General features: G+C 37.6%; 1 protein-coding gene across 3 annotated transcripts in view; it reads right to left on the reverse strand.

Annotated features, from left to right (window-relative positions):
- The window catches only part of KNTC1 (kinetochore associated 1), a 73,885-nt gene that overhangs the window by 30,653 nt on the left and 18,530 nt on the right, over positions 1–24,702 (reverse strand). For all 3 annotated transcript variants that reach the window (XM_047827288.1, XM_047827286.1, XM_047827287.1), the window contains exons 17-39: positions 22,684–22,809; positions 22,504–22,593; positions 21,850–21,903; positions 21,217–21,278; positions 18,281–18,392; positions 17,337–17,480; positions 17,094–17,150; positions 16,900–17,001; positions 15,020–15,139; positions 14,781–14,924; positions 14,177–14,275; positions 12,980–13,083; positions 12,728–12,827; positions 12,052–12,186; positions 10,879–10,998; positions 9,114–9,186; positions 8,331–8,398; positions 4,471–4,751; positions 3,460–3,632; positions 2,920–3,017; positions 2,117–2,255; positions 1,540–1,596; positions 885–1,048 (exon numbers count right to left, since the gene is read on the reverse strand). In XM_047827288.1, the coding sequence (XP_047683244.1) occupies positions 885–1,048; positions 1,540–1,596; positions 2,117–2,255; positions 2,920–3,017; positions 3,460–3,632; positions 4,471–4,751; positions 8,331–8,398; positions 9,114–9,186; positions 10,879–10,998; positions 12,052–12,186; positions 12,728–12,827; positions 12,980–13,083; positions 14,177–14,275; positions 14,781–14,924; positions 15,020–15,139; positions 16,900–17,001; positions 17,094–17,150; positions 17,337–17,480; positions 18,281–18,392; positions 21,217–21,278; positions 21,850–21,903; positions 22,504–22,593; positions 22,684–22,809 (2,622 nt within the window). The remainder of the gene's footprint in view (positions 1–884; positions 1,049–1,539; positions 1,597–2,116; positions 2,256–2,919; positions 3,018–3,459; positions 3,633–4,470; positions 4,752–8,330; positions 8,399–9,113; positions 9,187–10,878; positions 10,999–12,051; positions 12,187–12,727; positions 12,828–12,979; positions 13,084–14,176; positions 14,276–14,780; positions 14,925–15,019; positions 15,140–16,899; positions 17,002–17,093; positions 17,151–17,336; positions 17,481–18,280; positions 18,393–21,216; positions 21,279–21,849; positions 21,904–22,503; positions 22,594–22,683; positions 22,810–24,702) is intronic.

Genomic DNA, 24,702 nt, shown 5'->3' on the forward strand with positions numbered 1-24,702 from the left:
TCCCTCTCTCTGTCCCTCCCTCCACACTTGCACACTCCCTCTCTTTCAAAAAAAAATGTATATATATATATATATATATATATATATATATATATATAAAGATAAATTTAATTTTGTGAAAAATTGTTATTTAACAAATATAAACAGAATAGTAGAAGTGATGCAATTCTCTCTGTGATTAGCTTCATATGCAAGTTATCAACAGGTACTTTGTCTTCTAGAATCTTTTCTTTTTTTTTTTTTTTTTTTTTTTTTTAATTTTTTTTTTCAACGTTTATTTATTTTTGGGACAGAGAGAGACAGAGCATGAACGGGGGAGGGGCAGAGAGAGAGGGAGACACAGAATCGGAAACAGGCTCCAGGCTCTGAGCCATCAGCCCAGAGCCTGACGCGGGGCTCGAACTCACGGACCACGAGATCGTGACCTGGCTGAGGTCGGACCCTTAACCGACTGCGCCACCCAGGCGCCCCTTCTAGAATCTTTTCAATGATGCTGTCAGGTAATAATTATAATAATTTAGGCTACAGTAATACAAACAACAGATAGAGTTTTGACCTAATGTGTTCACTGGGTTGGGAGTAAAAAGACGTATCACTGCAACTTAAAACCTCAACTGAATGATTTCGCCTCCCTCAGTCTGCCTCCTCATTTGCAAAATGGAGACTCTCAGGGCTGTTGTCAAGACTGAATATGAAAAGTATGCAAGTACCTTGAACCACACCTGAATCTCAGATGCTCAACACATGTTTCCTAAATCTGACAAATTATCAATTTCCTTGTTCCAGAGCCAAATGAGAAAATGTGGACTCCAAATCCCTTTGTTTGGTGGTGTATTTGTATCTATATTCCTCCAAAGTGAAGGCATTTGTTCTCAGAACTATACCTTTCCACTCAGACTGGCATCCATGAAGCTTGATACAGAGTGCTGAAGACAGGTACCAAATGAACCAATGACAAATCTTAGGGCCAGTTCCCACTGGCTAGATTCTTGCAGGTTCTGGAGCAATGCCGAGATGGAATTTATAATAGGTAAAATGAGGTTGTCTCCTGTGAAATGATAAAAGTACTTCATTTCAGTAAAAGTATTTTAATATTTACATTTTTCAAAAAAATAAAGATCATAATTATTGAAAAACTGTTTTCAGGGACAGCCAATGTTTTCAATGTAGATAACTATCATAAAATTGGTTCTTAAAGCTAGTAAATGAGAGAATTAACACGGACTTTATTTAAACCAGAAAATAAGTTTGATGATAACTGATCTATTTTGAGATGCTTAAGTCATTAGCTGGAAAAAAAACAAAAAACAAAAAACCACTTCTCCATGGGGAAAACCAAAATTTATGAACAGATTCATAAGTTAATGTTACAAGCCAATGACAGTCTCTTGACCTTCTGGAAGAGTAACACTGTAATAGTCATAATTAAGTACATCAAGAACATTAAGTCAGACTTATATTCAAGATTTCAAGGAATTTCTGTTTTTCTGTTATTTAAAAAATTGTAATACAATAATATATATTTCTAATGTCAAGTACCTTCATTAATAGAACGGTATGGTAAACTTATAGAATCCAAGGGATGTCTCTTGCTTTCTACAAAAAAGAGTGAAATATGTTAACAGTAAATAAAACAACTTGCTTGTAGACCACATATTCCAAGAAATATTTAAATATTATGCTATTAACAAATAATGTTCTAAAATAATCTGCTACTTAAAAAAAAAAAGAGCACTTAAGTATATACAGAAAAATACATACGTTAAATGTACAACTTGATGAAGTGAATACAATCACATCCCAGAACCCAAACCAAGAAATAGAACCTTACCAGTACCCAAAACTCTCTCTTCCCCCTTTCCAGTCATTATCCACCCTCAGGAGTAACCATTCCCCTGACTTCGGACAGCACGGCTTCTTTATAGCCTGTCCTTGCACTTTACGTGAATGAAATCATATAGTATGACGTGTTCTTTTGTATTTGGCTTCTTTTGGTCAGCATTGTGCCTGCGAGATTCACCATATTCCCATGTGCAGTCCTAGTTCCAAACCTCCACACTTTAAAACTTGCATAAAGCAGAAATACATAGAAAATAACAACACAAGTGACATTTACCAGCCAGAGGCAGAAGTGATGCAATCAATTCATAAATAACAGGCAGCACCATCTGTGACTCCAGAACTATCCCATCTTCACTGAAGAAGTCACTGTAAGACCACTCTTCATATGGATCTTTTTGTGTTCCAAAGGAAGTCTAAATACCAAATCACAGAAAAGACCCAAGTAAATACACTCCAAAACACAAATACCATCTTCACTAAGCAGAACCCAGAATCAGATGTACTAGAGCCAAATGCAGTTTGGATGGTCAAATACAACTGTGTAGTCTGCTTCCTCTGGGTAGTCTGTGGCTTATGATAATGCCATTTTAAATTAAACTGTTACTCTAAGATAAGGACAATGTCCAGAGATGCCTTTTTTGAGGCCCAACATTTCAAAAGATAGGGCAACTTAAAGCCAATAAATGTCACTGAAAAAGAGGTTTCATGCCCTTGAGTTTTCCAGTCTAGAATAAGAAAACACAAGAGGTAGGGGCACCTGGGTGGCTCAGACAGTTAAGTGTCTAACTTCAGCTCAGGTCACGATCTCATGGTCCATGAGTTTGAGCCTTGCGTCTTGCTCTATGCTGACAGCTCAGAGCCTGGAGCCTGCTTCGGATTCTATGTCTTCCCCCTCTCTCTGCCCCTACCCTGCTCTCTCTCTCTCAAAAATAAACATTAAAAAAATAAAAAAAAAATTAAAAAAAACCACAAGAGGTAGATTTGATATTTTTATAAACTATACAAGTGATTTAAAAGTGGTTCATAATGGGCGGGCAGGGATTTGGTTTAAGAAAGAGAAATTTAAAGGCAATTTACTTTCATTAGAATTCCACAGTCATCCATTTGGCACTGTCTGGAAAGCTCTACTGCTGTTAATGTATATTTACATAGTTCTAAAGCATCTAGCAAAAAACCTGAAAGAAAATGGAGAAAAATCATTACACTAATATTTCACGTGTTTGGAATAATGAAAACAATCTTTTAATAATTATCATTCAAATTCTAAAGAAGGCCACAAGATAGAACAGTTTCCACATAGCTTTGACTACCCTAAATAATGCAGTTTAAATTTTTACATAAGCTTGGCTGAGATGTAACCTCGTATGTGGAGAGGCAAGGAACTTCACAATCCCATCAAAGTGATTATTATCAACAGTTGGAAATGACATTGTTAATATCTGTAAATATTTTGAAACAATATTCCCCATGGAGAATCAATTATGACTGGCTCTTTGTAAAATGGAGAGAACGATCTTTTGTCTTTATGGCAATGTCCAATTGTGAAGAGACAGCACACGTGGGAGATCCGTGTGAAATGAGACACAGAACACAAAACTGTATTATACACCCTGTCACCTGGGCTGCAGATGGTGGCAGCTTGGCAAGCTAGAGCATGTATTTCAGAAGGAAGATTGAGGCCCATGGGTGTTGCCATTGGAATGTCATTAGCCAACATGTGACAAAGCTTCTGACACGTCAAAAACAGCAACTTCCCAGTGTCGGCATTGCGGTGATATTTAAACAAGTCTCTGGAAAAAAGGAAGTGTCAAAAGTGAGAATACTCGGAGCAAAAGCATATGCATTTGCCTTTCTTGGATTAATATATGAACACTACCTCTTTAAAAAGGGGCGCCTAGCTGGCTCAGTTACATGTCTGACTGTGGCTTAAGTCATGATCTCGTGGCTCATGAGTTTGAGCCCCGCATTGGGCTGTGTGATAACAGTTCAGAGCCTTGAGCCTGCTTCAGATTGTGTGTGTCTCTCTCTCTGCCCCCGACTCACGCTCTATCTCTCTTTATCAAAAATAAACATACATTGGGGTGGCTGGATGGCTCAGTCGGTTAAGGGTCTTACTCTTGGTTTCAGCTTAGGTCATGATCTCACGGTTGGTGGGTTCAAGCCCTGCATCGGACTCTGTGTTGACAGTGTGGAGCCTGCTTAGGATTCTCTTTCCCTCTCTTTCTCTGCCCCTCCGCTGTTAGTGCTCTCTCTTGCTCTCAAAGTAAATAAATAAACTTAAAAAATAATGAAAATAAACACTAAAAAATAAATAAAAAATAAAATCTCTTTAAAAATGTTTTTATGCCATCTAATGTGCTTTGTCTTTTAACTTATTTGGGATATTATTAACTGTCAGAGGGCAAGGCAACCTAAATTCCATGGTTAGGTTACCTAACGACTCACATCATGTGAGTTACCTGCCTGCTATGCTACCATTTTGTGACCTAAACTAGGCTCTGAGGGCGAGAAACCAAGAATGATATCCATGCAAATGAAAAGGTCACTGGCCTAACCCTATTACCAAAGAAGTCAAGGAAGCATGTGTTCCTTTCAGACAAGCTATGTGTGCACGGGGCCGGGGCTCACCTGCATCTTCTCAGCGCTGCTTCCAGGTTCCCATGGTTTAAGGCTCTCAAGGTCAGCTCGGCCTCCCGCTCTTGTGTGGACACGTGCAGGGCCAGTGCCTGTCTGTGCAGCTTGGACTTGGTGCTCGGGCTCTTGTCCTCAGCAGCTGGAGGCTCTGCAGAGCTCTGGGATTTGTGTTTGGTCTGTGTGACTTCGTGAGCTCTGATGTACTGTTCACGGAGCTCTGAGACCAGGGCACTGTTGCTGTAATCTCCAAAGGACAGGAAGACCTCGAAGTTCTCCTAGGAAGGCAAACAGGACAGCGTGCCACATCTGCTCACTTCATCTGTTGTTAAAAACCACTGGCGAGTCTCAAATCTCTCCTTATTCTCCCTCAAAGACAACTCCCGTGTTAATTAAGAATTTAAGACTTTATATTTCAAGTTATGAAAATAATACTATAATAAGTTTGAAAAACAGGAAAAAACATTTTAACCCAAGGATTTTTTCTTTTCCTTTTTTTTTCAATGTTTATTTTTAAGAGAGAGAGAGAGAGAGCGAGAGAGAGTGAGCAAGAGCAAGGGAGGGGCAGAGAGGGAGACAGATAATCCAAAGCGGGCTGCACATTGACAGCCGACAACCTGATGCGGGGCTTGAACTCATAAACCGCGAGATCACGACCTGAGCCGAAGTCAGACGCTTTAACCAAATGAGTCACCAAGACGCCCCTTAACCCAGGATTTTCTAAATGTCAGCACTATTGACACCATTTCTTGGTATCAGATCATTCTTTATTGTGGGGGAATCCTTGAATAGCAAAAGTGACAGAATTAAGTATTAGGTTTGGGTGACTGAAGAAACCAGCTTTGCTCTTTTTTGTAATAATTCCTTTTGGCTGCTAACTCCAGACTTAGAATTTATTTTTCTTACCCGATTAAAAAAAATCCCACTGAGGCCCAGGGAAGGATACCAAGAGGCAGTGAGATCACCTTCTTCTCCCCCTCTTCTTCTGGCTCTCCTCCCTCCCCTCCTCCTCTTCTCCTTTTCTTTCCCCTTCTTCTATTTTTTTTTTAAAGTAATCTCTACACTTAACATAGGGCTCAAACTCACGATCCCAAGATCAAGTCACATGCTCTTCTAACTGAACCAGTCAGGTGCCCCCTAGACCTTCTGTTTTGATGCAGTGCTCTACAGCAAGGTTTCTCAATCTTGCCAGACCCTTTGTTGTGAGGGCTGTCCTGTGCACTGTAGCAGCATCCCTGGCCTCTACCTGCTAGATGCCACTAGCACCCTCCTTCTACCACTTGTGACAATCAAAAACTATCAAACTCCCTTCACAGTGCCAAGTACTCCCTGGGAGCAAACACACGTGAGCTGAGAACTGGTTATCCTAATAAGCAGTGACCATTTCCTTGGTATTTCTTTTCAGTTTTCTTCACCAGCATTTTGTGGCTACATGGGTAATTTCACATGTTACCTTCTCCAGTTAACACTATGGCATTTCTCCTTTCTCCTGTCATTACAGACTTCACAAATATTATTTTGGATGCCTGCATAACTTAATCTATGGTGCAGTTATTTATAAAATGTAAAATTTTGAAACTGAGGCTTTTCCCCAAAAAATATTAGTTATCTTTCCCAAAGGCGATGCATCATGTAGAAATACTTATTTGTAAAAATAAGTAGAGGGGCGCCTGAGTGGCGCAGTCGGTTAAGCGTCCGACTTCAGCCAGGTCATGATCTCGCGGTCCGTGAGTTCGAGCCCCGTGTCAGGCTCTGGGCTGATGGCTCGGAGCCTGGAGCCTGTTTCCGATTCTGTGTCTCCCTCTCTCTCTGCCCCTCCCCCGTTCCTGCTCTGTCTCTCTCTGTCCCAAAAATAAATAAAAACGTTAAAAAATAAATAAATAAATAGAATGTTTACTACAGATGAGTTGTGGAAGACTTTATTCATTATATGTCACAATTCCCTCTTTATTAGGAACCACAGAAATGTTTATGCTTATATAACCACAGACTATCTCTAGAAAAATACGCAAGAAACTGGCAACAGCAGTTGCATCTAATGTGGGAAACTGGATAGCTGGGATATCAGAATAGGAGGAAGACTTGTTTTTCACTATATATTCTTTCAAACTTTTTTTTTTTTGGTCAAAGAGTTAATTCCTTATTGTTTACAACATGCAGTACAGAATTTTAGTAAGTTTTTTATTGTGGTAAAATATACATAAAATTCACCATTTTAACCATTTTTAAAGCCTTTTGAATTATGTAGCATCCATGTATAATCTAGTCAAAGATAAATATACAAGTGATTAAACCAAGAAGTTTCTCTTTTCAATGTGCATCTTTTTCCCAAGGAATGTAGCTTCTGTGTGTAGTCAATACAGCTCATGATTTTTCAAGAAGATATATATATGTTTTTAACGTTTTATTTTTGAAAAAACACAAGCTGGGGAGGGGCAGAGAACCCAAGGTGGGGCTTGAACTCACAAACTGTGACGACATGACCTGAGCCAAAATCGAACGTTTAATCAACTGAGTCACCCAGGTGCCCCCAAGGATATATATTTTTTATTTTCAGTAATCTTATTTTAACTATTTATTGCTGCTGAGGCAGTGCTAAGTAGAATAAGCAAGGGTACTGAGGTCAGACAGATAGGGTCCGAGTAGTGGGTTCAGGTGATGAGCTCACCATGTTCACTGCAGCAGTACTCACAATAGCCAAAAAGAAAAAACAACTTAAGTGTCTATCAACAGAGGAATAAACAAAATGTGGTCCACTCCTACAATGGAACTTGAGTCAGGTGTTAAAGGAATGAAGCACTGACACCTGATACATGGAGGAATTTTGAAAACATGCTGACTGAGAGAAGCCAGACACAATGAGATAAATATTGTAGGATTCCACTTATAAGAAATCTATAGAAAGGCAAATTCAGAGAAAGTAGATCAAAGGTTTCCAGGGGTTGGAGGGAGAGGGGAACGGGGGGTTACTGCTTAATGGGTAAAATGGATAAAAAGTTTCTGCTTGAGGTGACGAAAAGTAGATGGTGGCGAAGGTCACAACGTTGTAAGTGTAATTAATGCCATTGAACTATATATTGAAAAATGGGTAAAATGGCAAATTTTACATTGTTACCACAATTATGAAAAATTATTAATATACCAAAAGCACTGAATTATACACTTTAAATAGATGAACAGTATGGTATGTGAATTACATCTCCATAAAATTGTTTTTTCCTTTTATTTTTAAATTTTTATTTATTTATTTATTTTTGACAGAGAAAACGCATATGTTTGTAAGGGTAGAGTAGAGAGGGAGGGAGAGAGTCCTAAGCAGGCTCCCTGCTGTCAGTGAAGAGCCTGGGGCTCAATCTCACGAGATCTCAAACTGTGTGACCAATGTCACAAGCTGTGACGGTGAGACCATGACCTGAGCCAAAATCAAGAGTCCGATGCTTAACCGACTGAGCCACCCAGGCACCCCAGGTTGTTTCACAAATGAGAGAAAAAAAGGAAAACCAGTACGCTGTAATTAAAATTCCCGAAGGCTTGGGGCACCTGGGTGGCTCAGTTGGTTGAGCATCCAACTTGGGATCAGGTCATAATCTCATGGTTTGTGGGTTTGAGCCCCACATCGGGCTCCCTGCTATCAGTGCAGAGCCAGCTTCAGATCCCCGTCCCCTTCTCTTTGTGCCTCTCCCTCACTTGCACTTTCTCTCTCAAAAATAAATGAACATTAAAAAAAAATAACAAAATAAAATTATTGAAGACCAGTACAGAAAGTTTGAAGGATGGACTGATCATCCATGTCAAATGCAGTGATAAGTAACATAATCAGTAAAGTAATAATGTTCAACATAACTTAACATCTTTACCTGTAAGCTAGCAACAGCTTTAAATAGTTTCAGGATTTCTTCACATTCATCCTTCTTCTGCAGATTGTCTGTAATTAAATTTTTTTAAGTTATAGTAGACATCCAAATTCCCCTATTAGATTTTTTTTTTTAAGTAGGCTCCATGCCCAATGTGGGGCTTGAACTCAAGACCCTGAGATCAAAAGTCACATGCTCCACCGACTGAGATAGCCAGGTGCCCCTTATCAGGGTTTTTTTAAAGCTAATGTTTTAATTGGCTATGGGTCTTTTATCTCAAGTCTTCAGTAGTTCTTTTCAGAAGCTGAGGTAAGAAAATTTAAGTACAAAAAATCTATTCTTTCTGAAGATAGAAAAGAGAAGCTTATGGGTTACAAGAGAAATGGCAGTTATTCCGAAATAAATTTTAGCTTTTTCCCCCCAAGAGTTACTTTGTTAATGTTTTACTTAAGTTCAAGTTTAAACAGGTTTTTGCCTGACCATGACCAAACGATAAGTGAGAAATCTGAGCAGTAAGTGCAAGGCACCAAAGAAATCCAATCTAGCCTCAAAGAGCTTACTGAAGCATATAAACAAATGGTCGGGTGATTTTAGAGGTTTCTGTTTTTACACTACTAATCAAAAGAATAAAGGAAGGAAGACTTTTCATGAGGAAAAATGGGTGGGGTCAATGAAGACAAAGCAAGAAAAAACAAGGATAAGGACGGGGGCTGTCACTGATGCTCCTTTCTGGAAAGGGCAAGCTTAGGCACAAAGCAAAGATGAAGGCACAAACGTAGAATGTACCTTTCTGGATGTCACATAGTATTTTAAGAATGTCTATGGATGTCTTCGCTACAGACATTCTCCACGCCTTGTCCTTAAAAGGAAAATAGAAAACAAAACATATTTCTTTTATTCGTACTTTTTATTCACTTTTATTCACTACTAGTGAAGTACACATACAAACAAATACACAAAAGCCATGAAATCAGGAAAAAAAAAACAGTAAAATGGCTGAAAAAAAATGAGAGGTCAGTCATCACAGGGAGTCAAGCCACTGAGAAATGGATAATTGAATCGCATAGAACGTAAACATGAAAAACACCGGTATGAACGCTTGGATATATGATTTAGAAATACCATAGAGCAGGCAAATCCCCAAATCACACCTTTCAGCTACACTATTTTTTTTTACATATGTAATGTGTTTTTTTTTTATTTTTGAGAGAGAGAGAGAGAGAGACAGCCACTCAGGCACCCCTCAGCTACACTGTAATTAATCGTCACTTGGGTTTTGTTTTTTAAATAGTTTTTATTTGACAAAACATTTGGAAAAGCTCTCTGGAAAAGTTAAAAAGAAATGAACTTGTTTAAGCCCAGAGAATGGAAGTCTAAGAAATAATCATTATCTTCAAGACTGAAAAAGATTTGAGGCACCTGGGTGGCTCAGTTGGTTGAACATCTGACTTCGGCTCAGGCTATGATCTCACAGTTCGTGCGTTCGAGCCCCGCATTGGTCGGGTTCTGTGCTGACAGCCTGGAGCCTGGAGCCAGCTTCAGATTCTGTGTCTCCCTCTCTCTCTGCCCCTCCCCAACTAGCACTCTCTCTCTCAAGAAAATAAACATTAAAAAAAAAAAAAGGACTGAAAAAGATGCAAACAAACAAAAAGACAAGAAAAATCAAAGGAGGAAAAGCTTTAATTGAAGACATGATGTATGTGAAATGCTTAGCAAGTGCAAGATCCACAAAAAGTACTCAAGTATTTCCACTCTGGGGCGCAGTCCGAGCTGGTGGGTAAGAACACAGACTTTGGTATCAGATGGTTTGAGGTGAGGTTCTGTCACTCTCTAATAACGCCGGGAAAGTCACTCATCTTAAAATGTTAGTTTCTGAACTTAATCTATAAGGAGCTGACAACAGGACTCATCTCAGAATGTTGTTGTGAAGAGGAAAGTGGACAATTCATTTAACCTATTTAACCTAAGCCCCCAGCATTATAACAGTATAACAAATATTAGATACCAAAATAACCAAACTTATTTCCCTAAAGGTAAAAAATTACTAAAGTGGACTGCTGACACAGGATGGGGGATAAACGGTAAAAAAAAACCCTCAACTGTCCTGAAAAAATTAGGTATTTGGTTCCTCATCTCTCTCAAGAAGTGAAGTGGCTCTTTTAAAATTGTTCCTAAATTCAACATTCTAAGATTATTGAGATTTACATGGGTTCTGTGGCTGACATTATTTGATAGTAATGACTACGTCCTATACAACACAAAATACTTTATATTGCATGGCTTTATGGAAAACCCTTTGTGTACAACAACTAGTTCAATTAATCCTGGTTTGTAGATCCTTGATTATTCAGTGTGGGCTCAAGCCACTGCTCCGAGGCAGCCATATGTGGTTCTTTTCTATGTAGTGAATTTACACAGGGATTTTTACATTAGAACATTGTAGCAATGAGAAGAGCAGATATTCATATTTTGCTTATCCATCTTTTCTATCCTGTTGATTAATATCCATAAATATTGGATTTATCTATATTTTATTTAGTGAAAATCTCACCTCTTTAGAATCATCCGGTTCTTCTTGTAATGCCAGTCGTGCCCATATGATTACCCGTTCTGCAGTTTTCTCTGCTTGAGCAGGAGGCAAAGACCTCAACATAAGCACACAGTCTTCACCCTTTAACAGTGTTTGAAAGGAAGAAAAGTGTAAAGGACAGTTTGGAAAGTTTGGACTTACCTCTTCCTTTTCTACTTAAAGGTGAAAAGACGTCATTTAAAAAAATAGAATATAGTCTGATGTTTTAAAAAATTTGCTAATTCTGGTTTTGACAACAGCAAACAAAAAGATAAAATTAAAATACAAACCTTTGTATGTTGTGACTCTTAAGTATGCTCATGGTTATCGAATTATATCAAAATAAAGACACTTAAAATACAAAAAAAAAAAAAAAAAAAAAGAACATCCTACTCTGGAATCAAAGGGTCATACAGCATATATAAAACATGAGTCTATGTTTCATAACAACCAAATAGTATGAAAGCCCAAGAGCCAGTCACTAAATACTTTTTATTTTTTTTTTATTTTAAAAAAAAAAATTTTTTTTTTCAACGTTTATTTATTTTTGGGACAGAGAGAGACAGAGCATGAACGGGGGAGGGGCAGAGAGAGACGGAGACACAGAATCAGAAGTAGGCTCCAGGCTCTGAGCCATCAGCCCAGAGCCTGACGCGGGGCTCGAACTCACGGACCGCAAGATCGTGACCTGGCTGAAGTCAGATGCTCAACCGACTGCGCCACCCAGGCGCCCCAACTAACTAAATACTTTTTAAAGAACCTACAGTTAAAGGGGCGCCTGGGTGGCGCAGTCGGTTAAGCGTCCGACTTCAGCCAGGTCACGATCTTGCGGTCCGTGAGTTCGAGCCCCGCATCAGGCTCTGGGCTGATGGCTCAGAGCCTGGAGCCTGTTTCCGATTCTGTGTCTCCGTCTCTCTCTGCCCCTCCCCCGTTCATGCTCTGTCTCTCTCTGTCCCAAAAATAAAAATAAAAAACGTTGAAAAAAAAAAAAAAAAGAACCTACAGTTATGAAAAATGCGGCCAATCTAACATCCAGTATTTTCATCTTGGTGTAACTTTCTTTTGTGCTAATCTAGTCAGATAATTTGATTGATATGAGCTTTTACAGATTTAGTTGACAAAGAAATCTAAGAAAGGATAATATAAAACTCATACCTGTTCTCTATCCATCAGGTCAATAATCTTTAGACTATAAATTTCATCATCAGGTAACATATATGCTTGGGCCACCTTCAAAGCATCTTCTAAAGAAGATGGAACATCTTGTTTGAGAATATATCTGACCACCCTCTGAAACAGACAATATATAATATATACTTTCTTCATCATGAAATCTCAGAGAACCCAGAAATCCTTTGTTCGTAAGGGCAAAGTACTCATCAAATTAAAATCAAGCAGCAAAAAACAAAGCTGTGTGAAAAATTAAAACATGATTTATATTCTGAATTTTATGACAGTCCTGTCTACCTTCTTCCCCATCGCCCAGCTTTATTGGGGTATATGTGACAAATAAACGTTGCGTATACTTCAGGTGTACAACTTGATGATCTGATACACTCCTTTTGAAAAGGTCTTCTTTTATTTTTTTAAGTAATTTCTACACATAACATGAGGTTCAAACTTACAACCCTTAGGTCAAGAGTCGCATGCTCCACTGACTGAGCCAGCCAGATACCCCTGAAGATCCTACTCACATTCTGTCTAACAAAAGGAAAGTAGTGAGGAACCTAGCCCTATGAGCTATTAAGAATATAAAGTCCTCGTTACATTTTCCAAGTTGCTTTCAACATGGAACAGAGGAGTTAAAAGACTCTTCAACTATTGTACTTACCATGATTTCCTTGTTTAAGAGATTCACCTCCCTTATTCCATAACCTCGTAAAAGTTTTTTCATCTCCATTAGTTTATAACTTTCCTGCAATAACTTGACCCTAAAAGGAAATTGTTGATATTAACATGGATTGTATTTTTTTAATTAATAATAAGGGACACAGTAAAGGAAAGAAAACCATAAATAGATGTCAAGTGAAAACATGAGGTTTATCCAACACCAAAACAACTATTTGGGAGACTGTCATCTTACTTGGGATGGTCCATCTCTAAATGCTGTCTCACCAGCTGCTCCACAGCCACGCTCCAGGGAACCACCGCAGCGTACATGATCTTAAGCACAGCATCAAATATGAGCTACAAAGATACACACACACCAATCATGAAGAGGCCTCAGATTTATGTCTCATGCAAATTAATGACACTGTCTAATCTACAGTAGATGTCTTATATCCACTGTGCGGTACTCTGAGAATATGCCCTCTGATTGCAAAAATACATATTTCTTTCAGTTTTCACACATAAAGTACAATTTTATTATTTAGAAAAACTCAGAAAAATATTTTCTCTGCTGAAAGTTAAATCATATACCTCTATTCCTACAGACTCTAGTCTCTGTTTAAAAATATTTTTCAGGATTTTATTCATATTTTTATGATGGTGTCCAGTAACAGTGAGAAGTCAAAATAAAAAATGTTTCAAAAAAAAAAATGTTTCCATGTTTGTATTATCATAGAAAAGCCTAGAAATATATGCATCCCATCATCCACGATAGTTCTTCTAAGAATGGGATGAGAAAGTTTTTACTTTTTATAATTAAAGAAAATGGAATTTTGGGGTTTTTTTTCTTTTTTTTTTAATTCTTTTTCCAAACCTCACAAATTCTCCTTAGCAAATATTGTGTTGCAGGGCACCTGGCTGGCTCAGTTGGTTAAGCGTCCAACTTCGGCTCAGGTCATGATCTCATGGTTTGTGAGTTTGAGCCCTGCATTGGGCTCTATGCTGGCAGCTCAGAGCCTGGAACCTGCTTCGGATTCTGTGTCTTCCTCTCTCTGCTCTGTCTTTGTCTCTCAAAAATAAATACACATTAAAGAAAAAAATTTTTTATTTTTATTTATTTATTTTTTAATTTTTTTTTTTAACGTTGATTTATTTTTGAGACAAGAGAGAGACAGGGCATGAACGGGGGAGGGTCAGGGAGAGGGAGACACAGAATCTGAAACAGGCTCCAGGCTCTGAGCTGTCAGCACAGAGCCCGACGCGGGGCTCGAACTCACGGACCGCGAGATCATGACCTGAGCCAAAGTTGACCGCTTAACCGACTGAGACACCCAGGCGCCCTGAAAAAAATTTTTTAAACAAATATGTGTTGCTTTTGTGATTAGAGAAAAAGTTTTAAGACAAGATGCAACGCTCAAAAGGCAAATCTGCACGGTCACGACATACTTACATCTGTGTCAGATAAACATCCTATTACTGCCATGGCTTTTGCTTCCCATGCAGTTTCAAAGAGTGAGGTGGACTTTGAGCTACATCTCTTCAATAAATCCTAAAAGGGGATAAACATATATATTTTTTTATTTAAAACTCTCACATACACAAAAAGTAAAACACAGATAAATAGCTTTTATGGACATGAAAAAAAAACAAAAACAAAAACTACTTAGCCATGAATGTTAAACAATACTCGAGAAAGACAAAATTGCCAAAGCCTTGGCCTTTAGTTTTATATGGTACAGAAAACTTAAGAAGGAAACATTCTTGAAGAATTTACAAATAAGATTATTGCAGCTTATTAATGTGTGAAAATAATTGCTAACATTTGTTGAGCTTATGCTCCTATTATTTCACAATAACAATTTGGAAGAATAATTAATTATCCCATTTGCCCAAGGTTACCATCAATCAGTGGCAGTTATCCCACATAACCTTGCCAATACAACATGCTGCATAAATCCTAATGGTAAAGTATGACATTTCTTAAAGGTTAAATGTTTAATATAATGACACATTGCACAGAGGCAAGGAAAAAAGACTAGATCTAAAGAAGTTACCTCTATGTAGAGCAGGAGAAGTTCCTCCTCTTGCAAGCCATGTTCCCTCATGTAAACTCTTATAAACTTCTCTAAGATGGAAGGAATCAGCTCTGGGGCTGACACTTTATCAAACATCCGGAACACAATGGTGGTTGCATTCTCCTGGATGCCAAAAGAAAGATGGTATAGATGCAAGCTCTAGCCATAGTGGCTGTGATTAAAAACTAATAATACTTCTGATAAGTCTAGACTTTTACCTTCTCAAAATCAGAGAGGGCCAGTTTGCAGTTGTATTTCCTATGCAATGTGATCAACTCCTGCAAGTTATTTACCAAAGTCCTTAACTGACATACTTCCTCTGTGTTTTGATAATCCTTCTAAAACAGAAGTGTGAGAAGGAAATATACAAAAAGTCAGAATTATTTCAGATAAGGAGTGCCTGGGTACCTCAGTCGGTTAAGTGTCTGACTCTTGGTTTTGGCTCAGGTCATAATCTTATGGCTTCGTGGTTTGAGCCCCACACTGGGCTCTGCACTGGCCATGTGGAGCCTGCTTGGGATTCTCTCTCCCTCTCTCTCTCTCTCTCTCTGCCCCTCCCCACTTGTGGTGTCTCTGTCTCTCTCAAAATAAATAAATAAACTTAAAAAAAAAAGAATTATTTCATATAAAATAAGAATTGGCCATGATTATGGTCTTAAGAGGAAATCTGCACCTAATACCTTTAAATTTTGTAGCATTTTAACTCATACACTAGTACAAATTGACAGATCAGAATCCAACAGAAATCTAAAAGCAATTTTCCCTCTCAAAAAAAATACACAGAAAAACTTCAATGTTAGTGTAATTTTTTAAAATGTTTTATTTTTATTTTAAGATTTTAGTTTTTAAGCAATCTCTACACTCAACATGGGGTTGAACCTACAACCCAGAGATCAAGAGCACACGCTCCACCGACTGAGCCACCCCTGAATGTTAGTGTTATATTTTTATACTTAAGTATAAAAACATCATTTAGATGGCCCTCAATATCCCCTCTATACAGATCAAGATCAGATATAAAATTGTAACATTTCCTAAACTTATATACAAGAACACAATTTTCACTATTCATAAAAGACAACAGAGAAAAGACAAAAGTAGTATAAGCAAGAGAAAAATCTCTTCTACGGAAAAATCTGTTATAATGATCAATATACATCATATATTAAATGTACATATATCAATATACTTGAAATGCATAGAAAAAATTCCCATTTAATTTTTAACAGTATATAATCAGTAAGTACAATTACTGGCAAGAATCTGCTGTGTCAGAAAGGAGGAAGTTCAGTATGTATTTTGATAAATTTAGAAATTTAAGGAATCAATGCAATTTCATAATGCATATTATGACCTTATATAAAGTCATACCTTCTGGTACTTAAGTCCTTAATACTTCCAAGTTGAAATTGTAAGGGGATGTCTCACATATTAGTTTATAAATGAATTTATGGTACCCCAACAAACTTATGAATGCTTTCTAGTTTTTAGAAACTTAAGGGGAAAAAGAAATTAAAAATTCAGAAGCCAAATTATTCAGTTCATGAACCTCAAATTAACATCAAACATAACATCAGCATTTCTGAGCTTAGTTCCCTTTCTAGCACTGCTATTTTTTTCAGTCAAAAAAGACCCAGAATTTTTTTCAGTTTCATCTTTAAAAAAATTCACTGGTACTTAAGCCATAATGGCTATTAGAAATCTAAGAAATGCAATCCGAACAGGGAGTGGTTTGTTGGTTTAAGTAAGTCTTTGAAAACTAATCCTAATGCATTAATAAATTTCATTCTTTTAAAGGACTATGAAATGCTGCCAATACAGAAAATCCCAATTATACTACTTAGGAGTATGTTTATCTACTCTTTCCCATTTGGTTTGATCAATAGAGAAAAACAGAGCATTAAAATAGGCTGAAGCTGTGACAGGAGAATCAGAAAGAAAAAAAAGAAAAATTTTCTTTTTTTATTTTAAAACTACATGAAAGAAAAACTCATAAACAGAAAATTTAAGAAATGGATGTATTTCTAAGTACACGTAGACAAACTCTTTAATATAAATTGAGTGCTTTACTACTAAAAATTCATTATCCAGATCATACCAAGGAAATCCATTGCCAACAGGACACCAACACCAACTCATTTGGTTTTTCTGCTGTAAAAAAGACTTCTGCCAGTTGAAGTCCATTTTCTGGCCAGTTTGCCTGTGAAGAGTAACAGAAGCCATGCAACGTGATGTTGTAAGCCACTGGGAGTGTTTGAAATGTCTGTTCAGTGTAAATTATACTGGTATTACCTTATCAGTTAATTCAAGGTTTCTGGCTGCTTGTTCCAACCATTTTGCCAGAATTTTCTGAAACAGACACATTACTTAAAAATAAAATACTCGGCAGACAATCACTGGAATAATTTAAAACCCCCCTTGGTAATCTTTCAACAGAGACAGTAAAGAACTAACTGGTGTTAGTGTAATTTACTATGACATAAGGCAAAGACTGGACTTGGACGATCCAGAATGGAAATACTAAAGGTAACTCACCTGCCCTTCAGGTACAGCCCTTCTCACAAATGGGATCACATCATTTTTAAGCCATGGACAAAGCTTTTGCAAAGAGACTGGTGTAGAAATTGAGTTGAGCAAGTTCTCAAGCATTTTCACATCAAATCTGTTTTCAAAGTTTGCCTAAATTATACAGGGTGAGAAATTAAGACCTCTCAGACAGATTTAAAGTGACAGCCTCCCAAAATGGAAAAGACTTGTTATGAAATAATGTACTGATTTAATTATAAGCACTAAGGGTGATTTGCTCTATACCAGTGAGTCACCGGCAGCCACAAACTCCACGAGCTTTCATGGCAACAAGTACCAACTAACAAATTAAGTGGAGAGAAACTGGCAGGGAAAGGAAAATTTAGCAGCAGGTCAAAGTACAAATCCTAACAAGCAACGTGTCCATTATTGACGTCACACCAAGATACCACTTTTGGCACCTAAGTATATCTGTCAACATTGAAGGGATTCAGAGCAGCAGTATTAATGGGCAATCCTTTCCCACAATCTGAGCTGCAACAGGAACACCCTCTCCACCAACACTACTTAAGAAAGCCCATCAATAAATCATGTAATAAAACGTTACCTTTTTTTTTTTTAAAGATCTTGTTAAGTAACCTCTATACTCAACATGGGGCTCGAACTCACAAACCCAAGGATCAAGAGTCACATGCTCTACCCACACAGCCAGCCAGATGCCCCAAAATGTTGCCTTTTGAACTAAGTTTAGGAGTTAATTAGATTTGAATGATGAGATAAAATATGTTTCTAAGGTATCTTTACCTCTAATTTAATATCATCAGGATACTTTCATCAAACATTCCATTACCCACTCACACCTGTGACCCTTCTCATCCATGTGAAGACAACGGATTCAATCACCTATCCCAGGAGCCATAAAGCCACTAAGGACAAAACGCAAAACATAATACCCGATGTCGAAGCCAAAGGTACTGTGCACAAACAAGGTTTCCTTCTCTTAGCTGTAAAAAGATATCCTTAAGGTCATCTTCATTATTCAGAAATTCAATCCAAGAACTACCACTGCAAAGTCAGAGAGGAAAAAAATTAGTGGTTTAAAAAAAAATTAAAGTTATATATTGCAAGGAGAAACCATTAGACATTTTAGTTTTTTCCTCAAAGTTAAAAAAAGTTCCAAAGATTATACAGTGAAAAGCATGTTTTCTTCTTATCTCAGACCTGTAGAGCTCCTGTTATCTTCTCCAAAAGCCATATGTCTTCTTCTAGGTCCTTCCTGAGATAATCACTACATAACAAGCAATTATTTTAAGTATTAAAAAAAATTTTTTTTAATGTTTATTTGTTTTTGAGAGAGAAGGACGGAGAGTGAGCAGGGGAGGGGCAGAGAGAGAGGGAAACACAGAATCCTAAGTAGGCTCCAGGCTCCAAGCTGTCAGCACAGAGCCCGATGCAGGGCTCTAATCTACAAGCCATGAGATCATGACCTGAACCAAAGTTGGATGGTTAACCGACTGAGCCACCCAGGTGCCCCATTTTACATTTTAAAATAAATCAGAATTTTCTATATATTATCTGTTCTTTGAAAAATTCATTTTACATTAAGTTGGTGCTTATACCAAATTAGCACACATAAATGTTATTCTTTTTAAGGACTATGTATTATTCCATGACATGGATTTACTATTCTTTATTTAACTAGTCCCCCATAGTTGAACATTTAGGTTATTTCTAGTCTTTGGCTATAACCAGTAATGTATGACCAACTCAGTCCTGATTAAAGCTCAGAAATGGGTGCCTGGGTGGCTCAGTTGGTTGAGTTATCTGACTCTTGATTTTGGTTCAGGTCATGATTTCACGGTTCATGAGTTCAAGCCCCACATCAGGCTCTGTGCTGACAACATGGAGCCTGCTTGGGATTCTGGGTCTCCCTCTGTCTCTGCCCCTCCCTGTTCATGTGCATTCTATCTCTCAAAAGGCTCAGAAATAGATGATGAATGTTTCCTTAAAATTCTTTTTTTTTTTTTTTAACGTTTATTTATTTTTGAGACAGAGAGAGACAGAGCATGAACGGGGAGGGTCAGAGAGAGAGGGAGACACAGAATCCGTAATAGGCTCCAGGCTCTGAGCCATCAGCACAGAGCATGACGCGGGGTTTGAACACACGAACCGCGAGCTCATGACCTGAGCCGAAGTCGGACGCTTAACCGACTGAGCCACCCATGCGCCCCTCCTTAAAATTCTTAAAATGATAAAAAGAGAAACACACTAAAAGCCTTTATCATGCTTAATTGTAAAGCAAAATAAGGATTCCCATAAATGCCAGTCACAAGAGAAGGATACCTATTACCACTATATTTAATACTGCTCTATATGCACTGATGAGATTAGGTAAAGAGAAAAAGTGAGGCAAAATTATCATTATTTGAATATATAATTATATACTTGGAAAAAATTAGATCAACTGAAACATTATGAATAATAAAGGAATTTGATAAAGTATCTGGTTAAAAAGCAATTTTAAAAATCAACAGCTTTTCATGTCTTTCAAAAATATGATGAAACATCCCATTTATAACAGTAGAAAACAATTTAAAATAAAATTAACAAAAAGTGTATAAAATCTGTACGAAAGCAACTGAATAGATACTGCTGTGAACATAAAAAAAGAACAGAATGAGTAGGAAGACACATACTGTCCTTAAATAGGAAGATTCAATACTGGAAAGATGCTAGTTCTCCCCAAATTGATCTTAGATTCAGCACATTCCCAATAAAAGATAAAAATAAATAAAAACTTAAAATCCCAATAAAAATAAGATTTCTTTAAACTGGGTAAGCTGATTCTCATTCCAAACATCATACAGAAAAACAAACATGAGAAAATGCCCCCCCCCCCCCCAAATTCTGAAAAGGAAAGTACAGTAGGGTTAGTCTACCAGATAATAGGACATTCTAAAGTTACATTAATCAAGACTATTTCATACTGGTGAATAAAGAATATAAAATCAACCAAATACAAAGTCCAGAGACAGACAAATACATGCCAGATTGTTAGCATAACATTGCAATTAGCAGGGAAAGGTAGATTGACTAGCCATAAGGAAAACAATAAAACTTCTTTGTTGTTGTCTTACCTTTTTTTAAAAATTTTTTAAAGTTTATTTATTTTAAGAGAGAGCTCAAGCTTGAGCTGGGGAGGGTTGAGAGAGGGGGAGAGAAAGAATCCCAAGCAGGCTCTGCATTGTTAGAAGGGAGCCCAATGCAGGGCTTGAACTCACGAACTGTGAGATCATGACCTGAGCCGAAACTGAGTTACATTTAACCAACTGAGCCACCCAGGCGCCCCGTAACTTGTTTTATCTTTAAGGTACACCTCATACATGTAAATAATGCTACTCTTGGTGTACGTGTTAGTATATCTAACAGAATCAATTGCCAGAAGTGAAATTGCTAGGGCAAAGGTATATGCATTTAAATTTGCCTTCCAAATTTTAAAAAAATTTTTAACGTTTATTCATTTTTGAGAGACAGAGTGCAAGTAGGGGTGGGGCAGAGAGAGAGGGAGGCACAGAATCCGAAGCAGGCTCCAGGCTCTGAGCTGTCAGCACAGAGCCCAACGCAGGGCTTGAACTCATGAACTGTGAGATTATGACCTGAGCCGAAGTCAGATACGTAGCCAACTGAGCCACCCAGGTGCCCCACCTTTCAAATTTATCAGTTTTCCAAAGATGGTGCAGAAGAGTATCTAAAACTCATCAGGAAAATAGTATTTTCCATCACTCAATTCCCAGAAACACATTCAGTCAAAGCAATACTGTATCTTTTACGACACTCTAAACTAAAACCTAATTCATAATCTAAAAATGAAAAATGAGGAATTTTTCACCTGAATTTTTCTGGTCCAAATGCTCCATAAAAAGTAGTCAATTTTGCATGAGCCCTTAGTACCTAAACAGAAATAATCTGATAATCTGAAAGTTGCAAGCAATAACAATTAAAAACACCAAAAATTAGGCATTCTGTTTCAGAAGTCTTACACACATGCCCATTTCATCCCATATTGTTGGTCAATTCCCATAAATAGGACTGCATTTATGTAACACAAAACAAAAACAATGTGGACTAATGGAAACACTTCCAATCACATTAAATGCAATAAAACTGCAAAAGAGAAGGCACTTGGCACACTGACTATAGGTGCCCTTCAAAATTAGTTTTCCCAGTGGTTTATAAATGCCTTATGGTAAAATCCAGCTGGATTATACTTTTTTACTCTGATAATCACCATCACAGTTTACATTTATTTGTGTGCTTAACAGGTGCCAGGCACTACACAAAATGATTTATATAAATTAATTCATCTGATTCCAAAGTAACCCTATAAGTACTATTATTCCCATTTTTCAGTAAGAAAACAAGAGTTAAAATAACACTCTTGAAAAAATATAGGTCTATCTTGAACTGAAAAACATATTGTAAAGGTACATATTTGCCCTCAAATTAAGTCCAATGTAATTACCTCTTTTAAGCCATCAGAATAGACAGGAACAGTTTTATCTTCTTTTTTCAAAAGCTAAGATGAACAATAAGAAACACAGTTAGAGTATCTGCTATATTAGTTTTTTCATGAAAGATGGATTTTCTGTGAAAGGAAACAAATTATCAAATTGCACTGAACTCTGAGATGAACCGTGAACAATAAAGAAATGACATACTTTAAAAAATAATGCATTTTATGAAAACAACTCATAACATTTTGCCCATGTGTTACACCTTAATTTTAAGGAATAAAACTAGCAATGGTGATCAAAGTTCAGAGGGGAAGCTACAGCGTAAAAATGCACTTTAAAAACAGGTCTATGATGGGGCGCCTGGGTAGCTCAGTTGGTTGAGTGTCTGACTTCGACTCAGGTCATGATCTCAAGGTCTGTGAGTTCGAGCCCCACATCGGGCTCTGTGCTGACAACATGGAGCCTCCTTGGGATTCTGTGTCTCTCTCTCTCTCTGCCCCCGCTCAGGCTCTCTCTCTCAAAAATAAATAAACATTAAATAAACAAACAAACAAAAAAAAAACAAAAAAAACAGGTCTATGATAGAGACACAATTCTTTTTTTTTGAGATGGTTTATCTTGCACGAGACAAACTATCAGGTACAAATGTTATAAAAACTTACCCTTGTTTTTGCATAATTTAGCATTTCCTGGGTGGTTTCATAGGTTATCCACTGAGCCTCCAAGCAGTAATTCACCACAAATTCATCGTCCTGGTTCAGAAATACCAGACATAATGAGGCAACCAAATGTTATTCAATCCATCAACCCGAATACTCTCATACATGACAGGGAAAACACACCTGGATTTTATGTAGATTTTCCTTAGCTTCATCTACGAGTTTTTGCCATTTAGTCTGCTCGCTGGTGTCCGCCGAACTCAAGGCTAGTCTCTCTAATATATCATTGGATTTCACCTTGTAAACAAGCTGTAATTTAGAAATGCTACATTAAGCAACTTGAAGCAAAATAATGCCTGTGGATGACTTTCTAGACTGCAGGCAATAGACTGTTATTGAAAAGGGTTAAGTCTCATTTGGCCCAGGAGTAAACAGTAAAGAAGCTAACACTTAGATGACCAAAAGGTAATCCAGATTACTAAGAGTTATGGAGACCACTGAGTCCTTAACTAAGGGTACTAGTAGCCTTATGTGAATTATCTCATTTAATTCTCATAAAAACCTGAGCAACCATTTATACCTCACCCTAACTCTATAGGGTGAATATTAATATTCCCATTATACAGTCAAGAAAACTGACACTCCAGGAAGGGTAAGGAATGCACCTGAAGTTACGCAGTTCCAAAGGGATGGAGCTGGTTTTTAAAAGAGGACGATACAGGGGCGTCTGGGTGGCTCAGTCGGTTGAGCAACTGACTCTAGATTTCCATTCAGGTCATGATCCCAGGGCTGTGGGATCAAGCCCTGAGTATCAGCCTCTGCACTGAGCATGGAGCCTGCCTGGGATTCTCTCTCCCTCTATCCCTCTCCTCTCTCTCTCCCAAAAAAACAAAACAAAACAAAAAAACCCAAAAAAACAAGAAAAACTAGAAGATGTCTGTTGGATATGTTGATTAGGTAGGTCATTGACATGTCTTGAAAAGTCTCGGGGAGTAATGTAGGAAAAACCTGATTGTAGTAAAGACTTAATATTTCCTAAGAGGGTGGAGGGCGCCCCTCTGTTTTAAAAATGTAACATTTTAAAGCATGCAAAACGATTTTGTGAGTTGTTTAGAAAGCTATATAACCAAAGAAATAGAGAAATTAATGGAGTATTAAGCACCAAAATCAGAATAATGGATACTTCTGGTTGGGGTAAGGAGAATGATGTATTTGGGAAGAAAAGAAAGGGGTCTTAAGCTATATTGGTAATATCTTTTTTTTTTTTTTTTAAGTAGGGTGATGAGTATGTGAGTGTTATATTACCTTTTTGAACATCTGAAAATTTTACAATAACTATTTTTTAAAAAAGCGAATGGGGGTGCCTGGCTGGCTCAGTCAGTAGAGCCTGTGACTCAGTCTTGGGGTCGTGAGTTCGAGACCCACATTGGACACAGAGATTACTTTAAAAATAACAAAAAAATTTGGGGCATCTGGGTGGCTCAGTCAGTTGAGTGTCCAACTTCAGTTCAGGTCATGATCTCGCGGTTCACGAGTTCGAGCCACGCATCGGGCTCTGTGCTGACAGCTCACAGCCTGGAGCCTTCTTCAGATTCTGTGTCTCCCTCTCTCTCTGTCCCACCCCTGCTCATATTCTGCCTCTTTCTCTCTCTCAAAAATAAATAAAACATTAAAAAAATAAATAAAAATAACAGTAAAATTAAAAAGTGAACAGAATAAAAAATCAGTGAAGGTTTTTCAGGGAGTGGAGAAACAGAAGTAGAGAAACTATGCTTTATTAATCATTTTTAGCTTTCGGAATTAGAGAATCAAAGTTGGTATTTGGTTTATAAAAAAGGAACCTGAAGTTTTGGGTATTTCTAACTCATGCTATTTCTAGCTGCTAAAGAACCTTTGACAAACTTAGAAAACTAGACATGCAACATAATTGTGTGGTCATCTTTTATTTTTATATTTACTTATTATTTTTTGAGAGAGAGAGTGCAAGCAGGGGAGAGGAGTAGAGGAAGAGAGACAGAGACAGAGAGAGAAAGAGAGAATTGTAAGCATGGAGCCCAACACAGGTTTGATCCCACGACCCTAAGATCATGACCTGACCTGAAATCAAGAGTCAGTAGTAGTTCAACAACCTGAGCCGAAGTTGGACACTTAATCGACTGAACCACCCAGGAGCCCGCCCCTTAATACTTGATCTTATCTGCA

The sequence above is a fragment of the Prionailurus viverrinus genome, chromosome D3, assembly GCF_022837055.1.
Source record: "Prionailurus viverrinus isolate Anna chromosome D3, UM_Priviv_1.0, whole genome shotgun sequence".
NCBI lineage: Eukaryota > Metazoa > Chordata > Mammalia > Carnivora > Felidae > Prionailurus > Prionailurus viverrinus.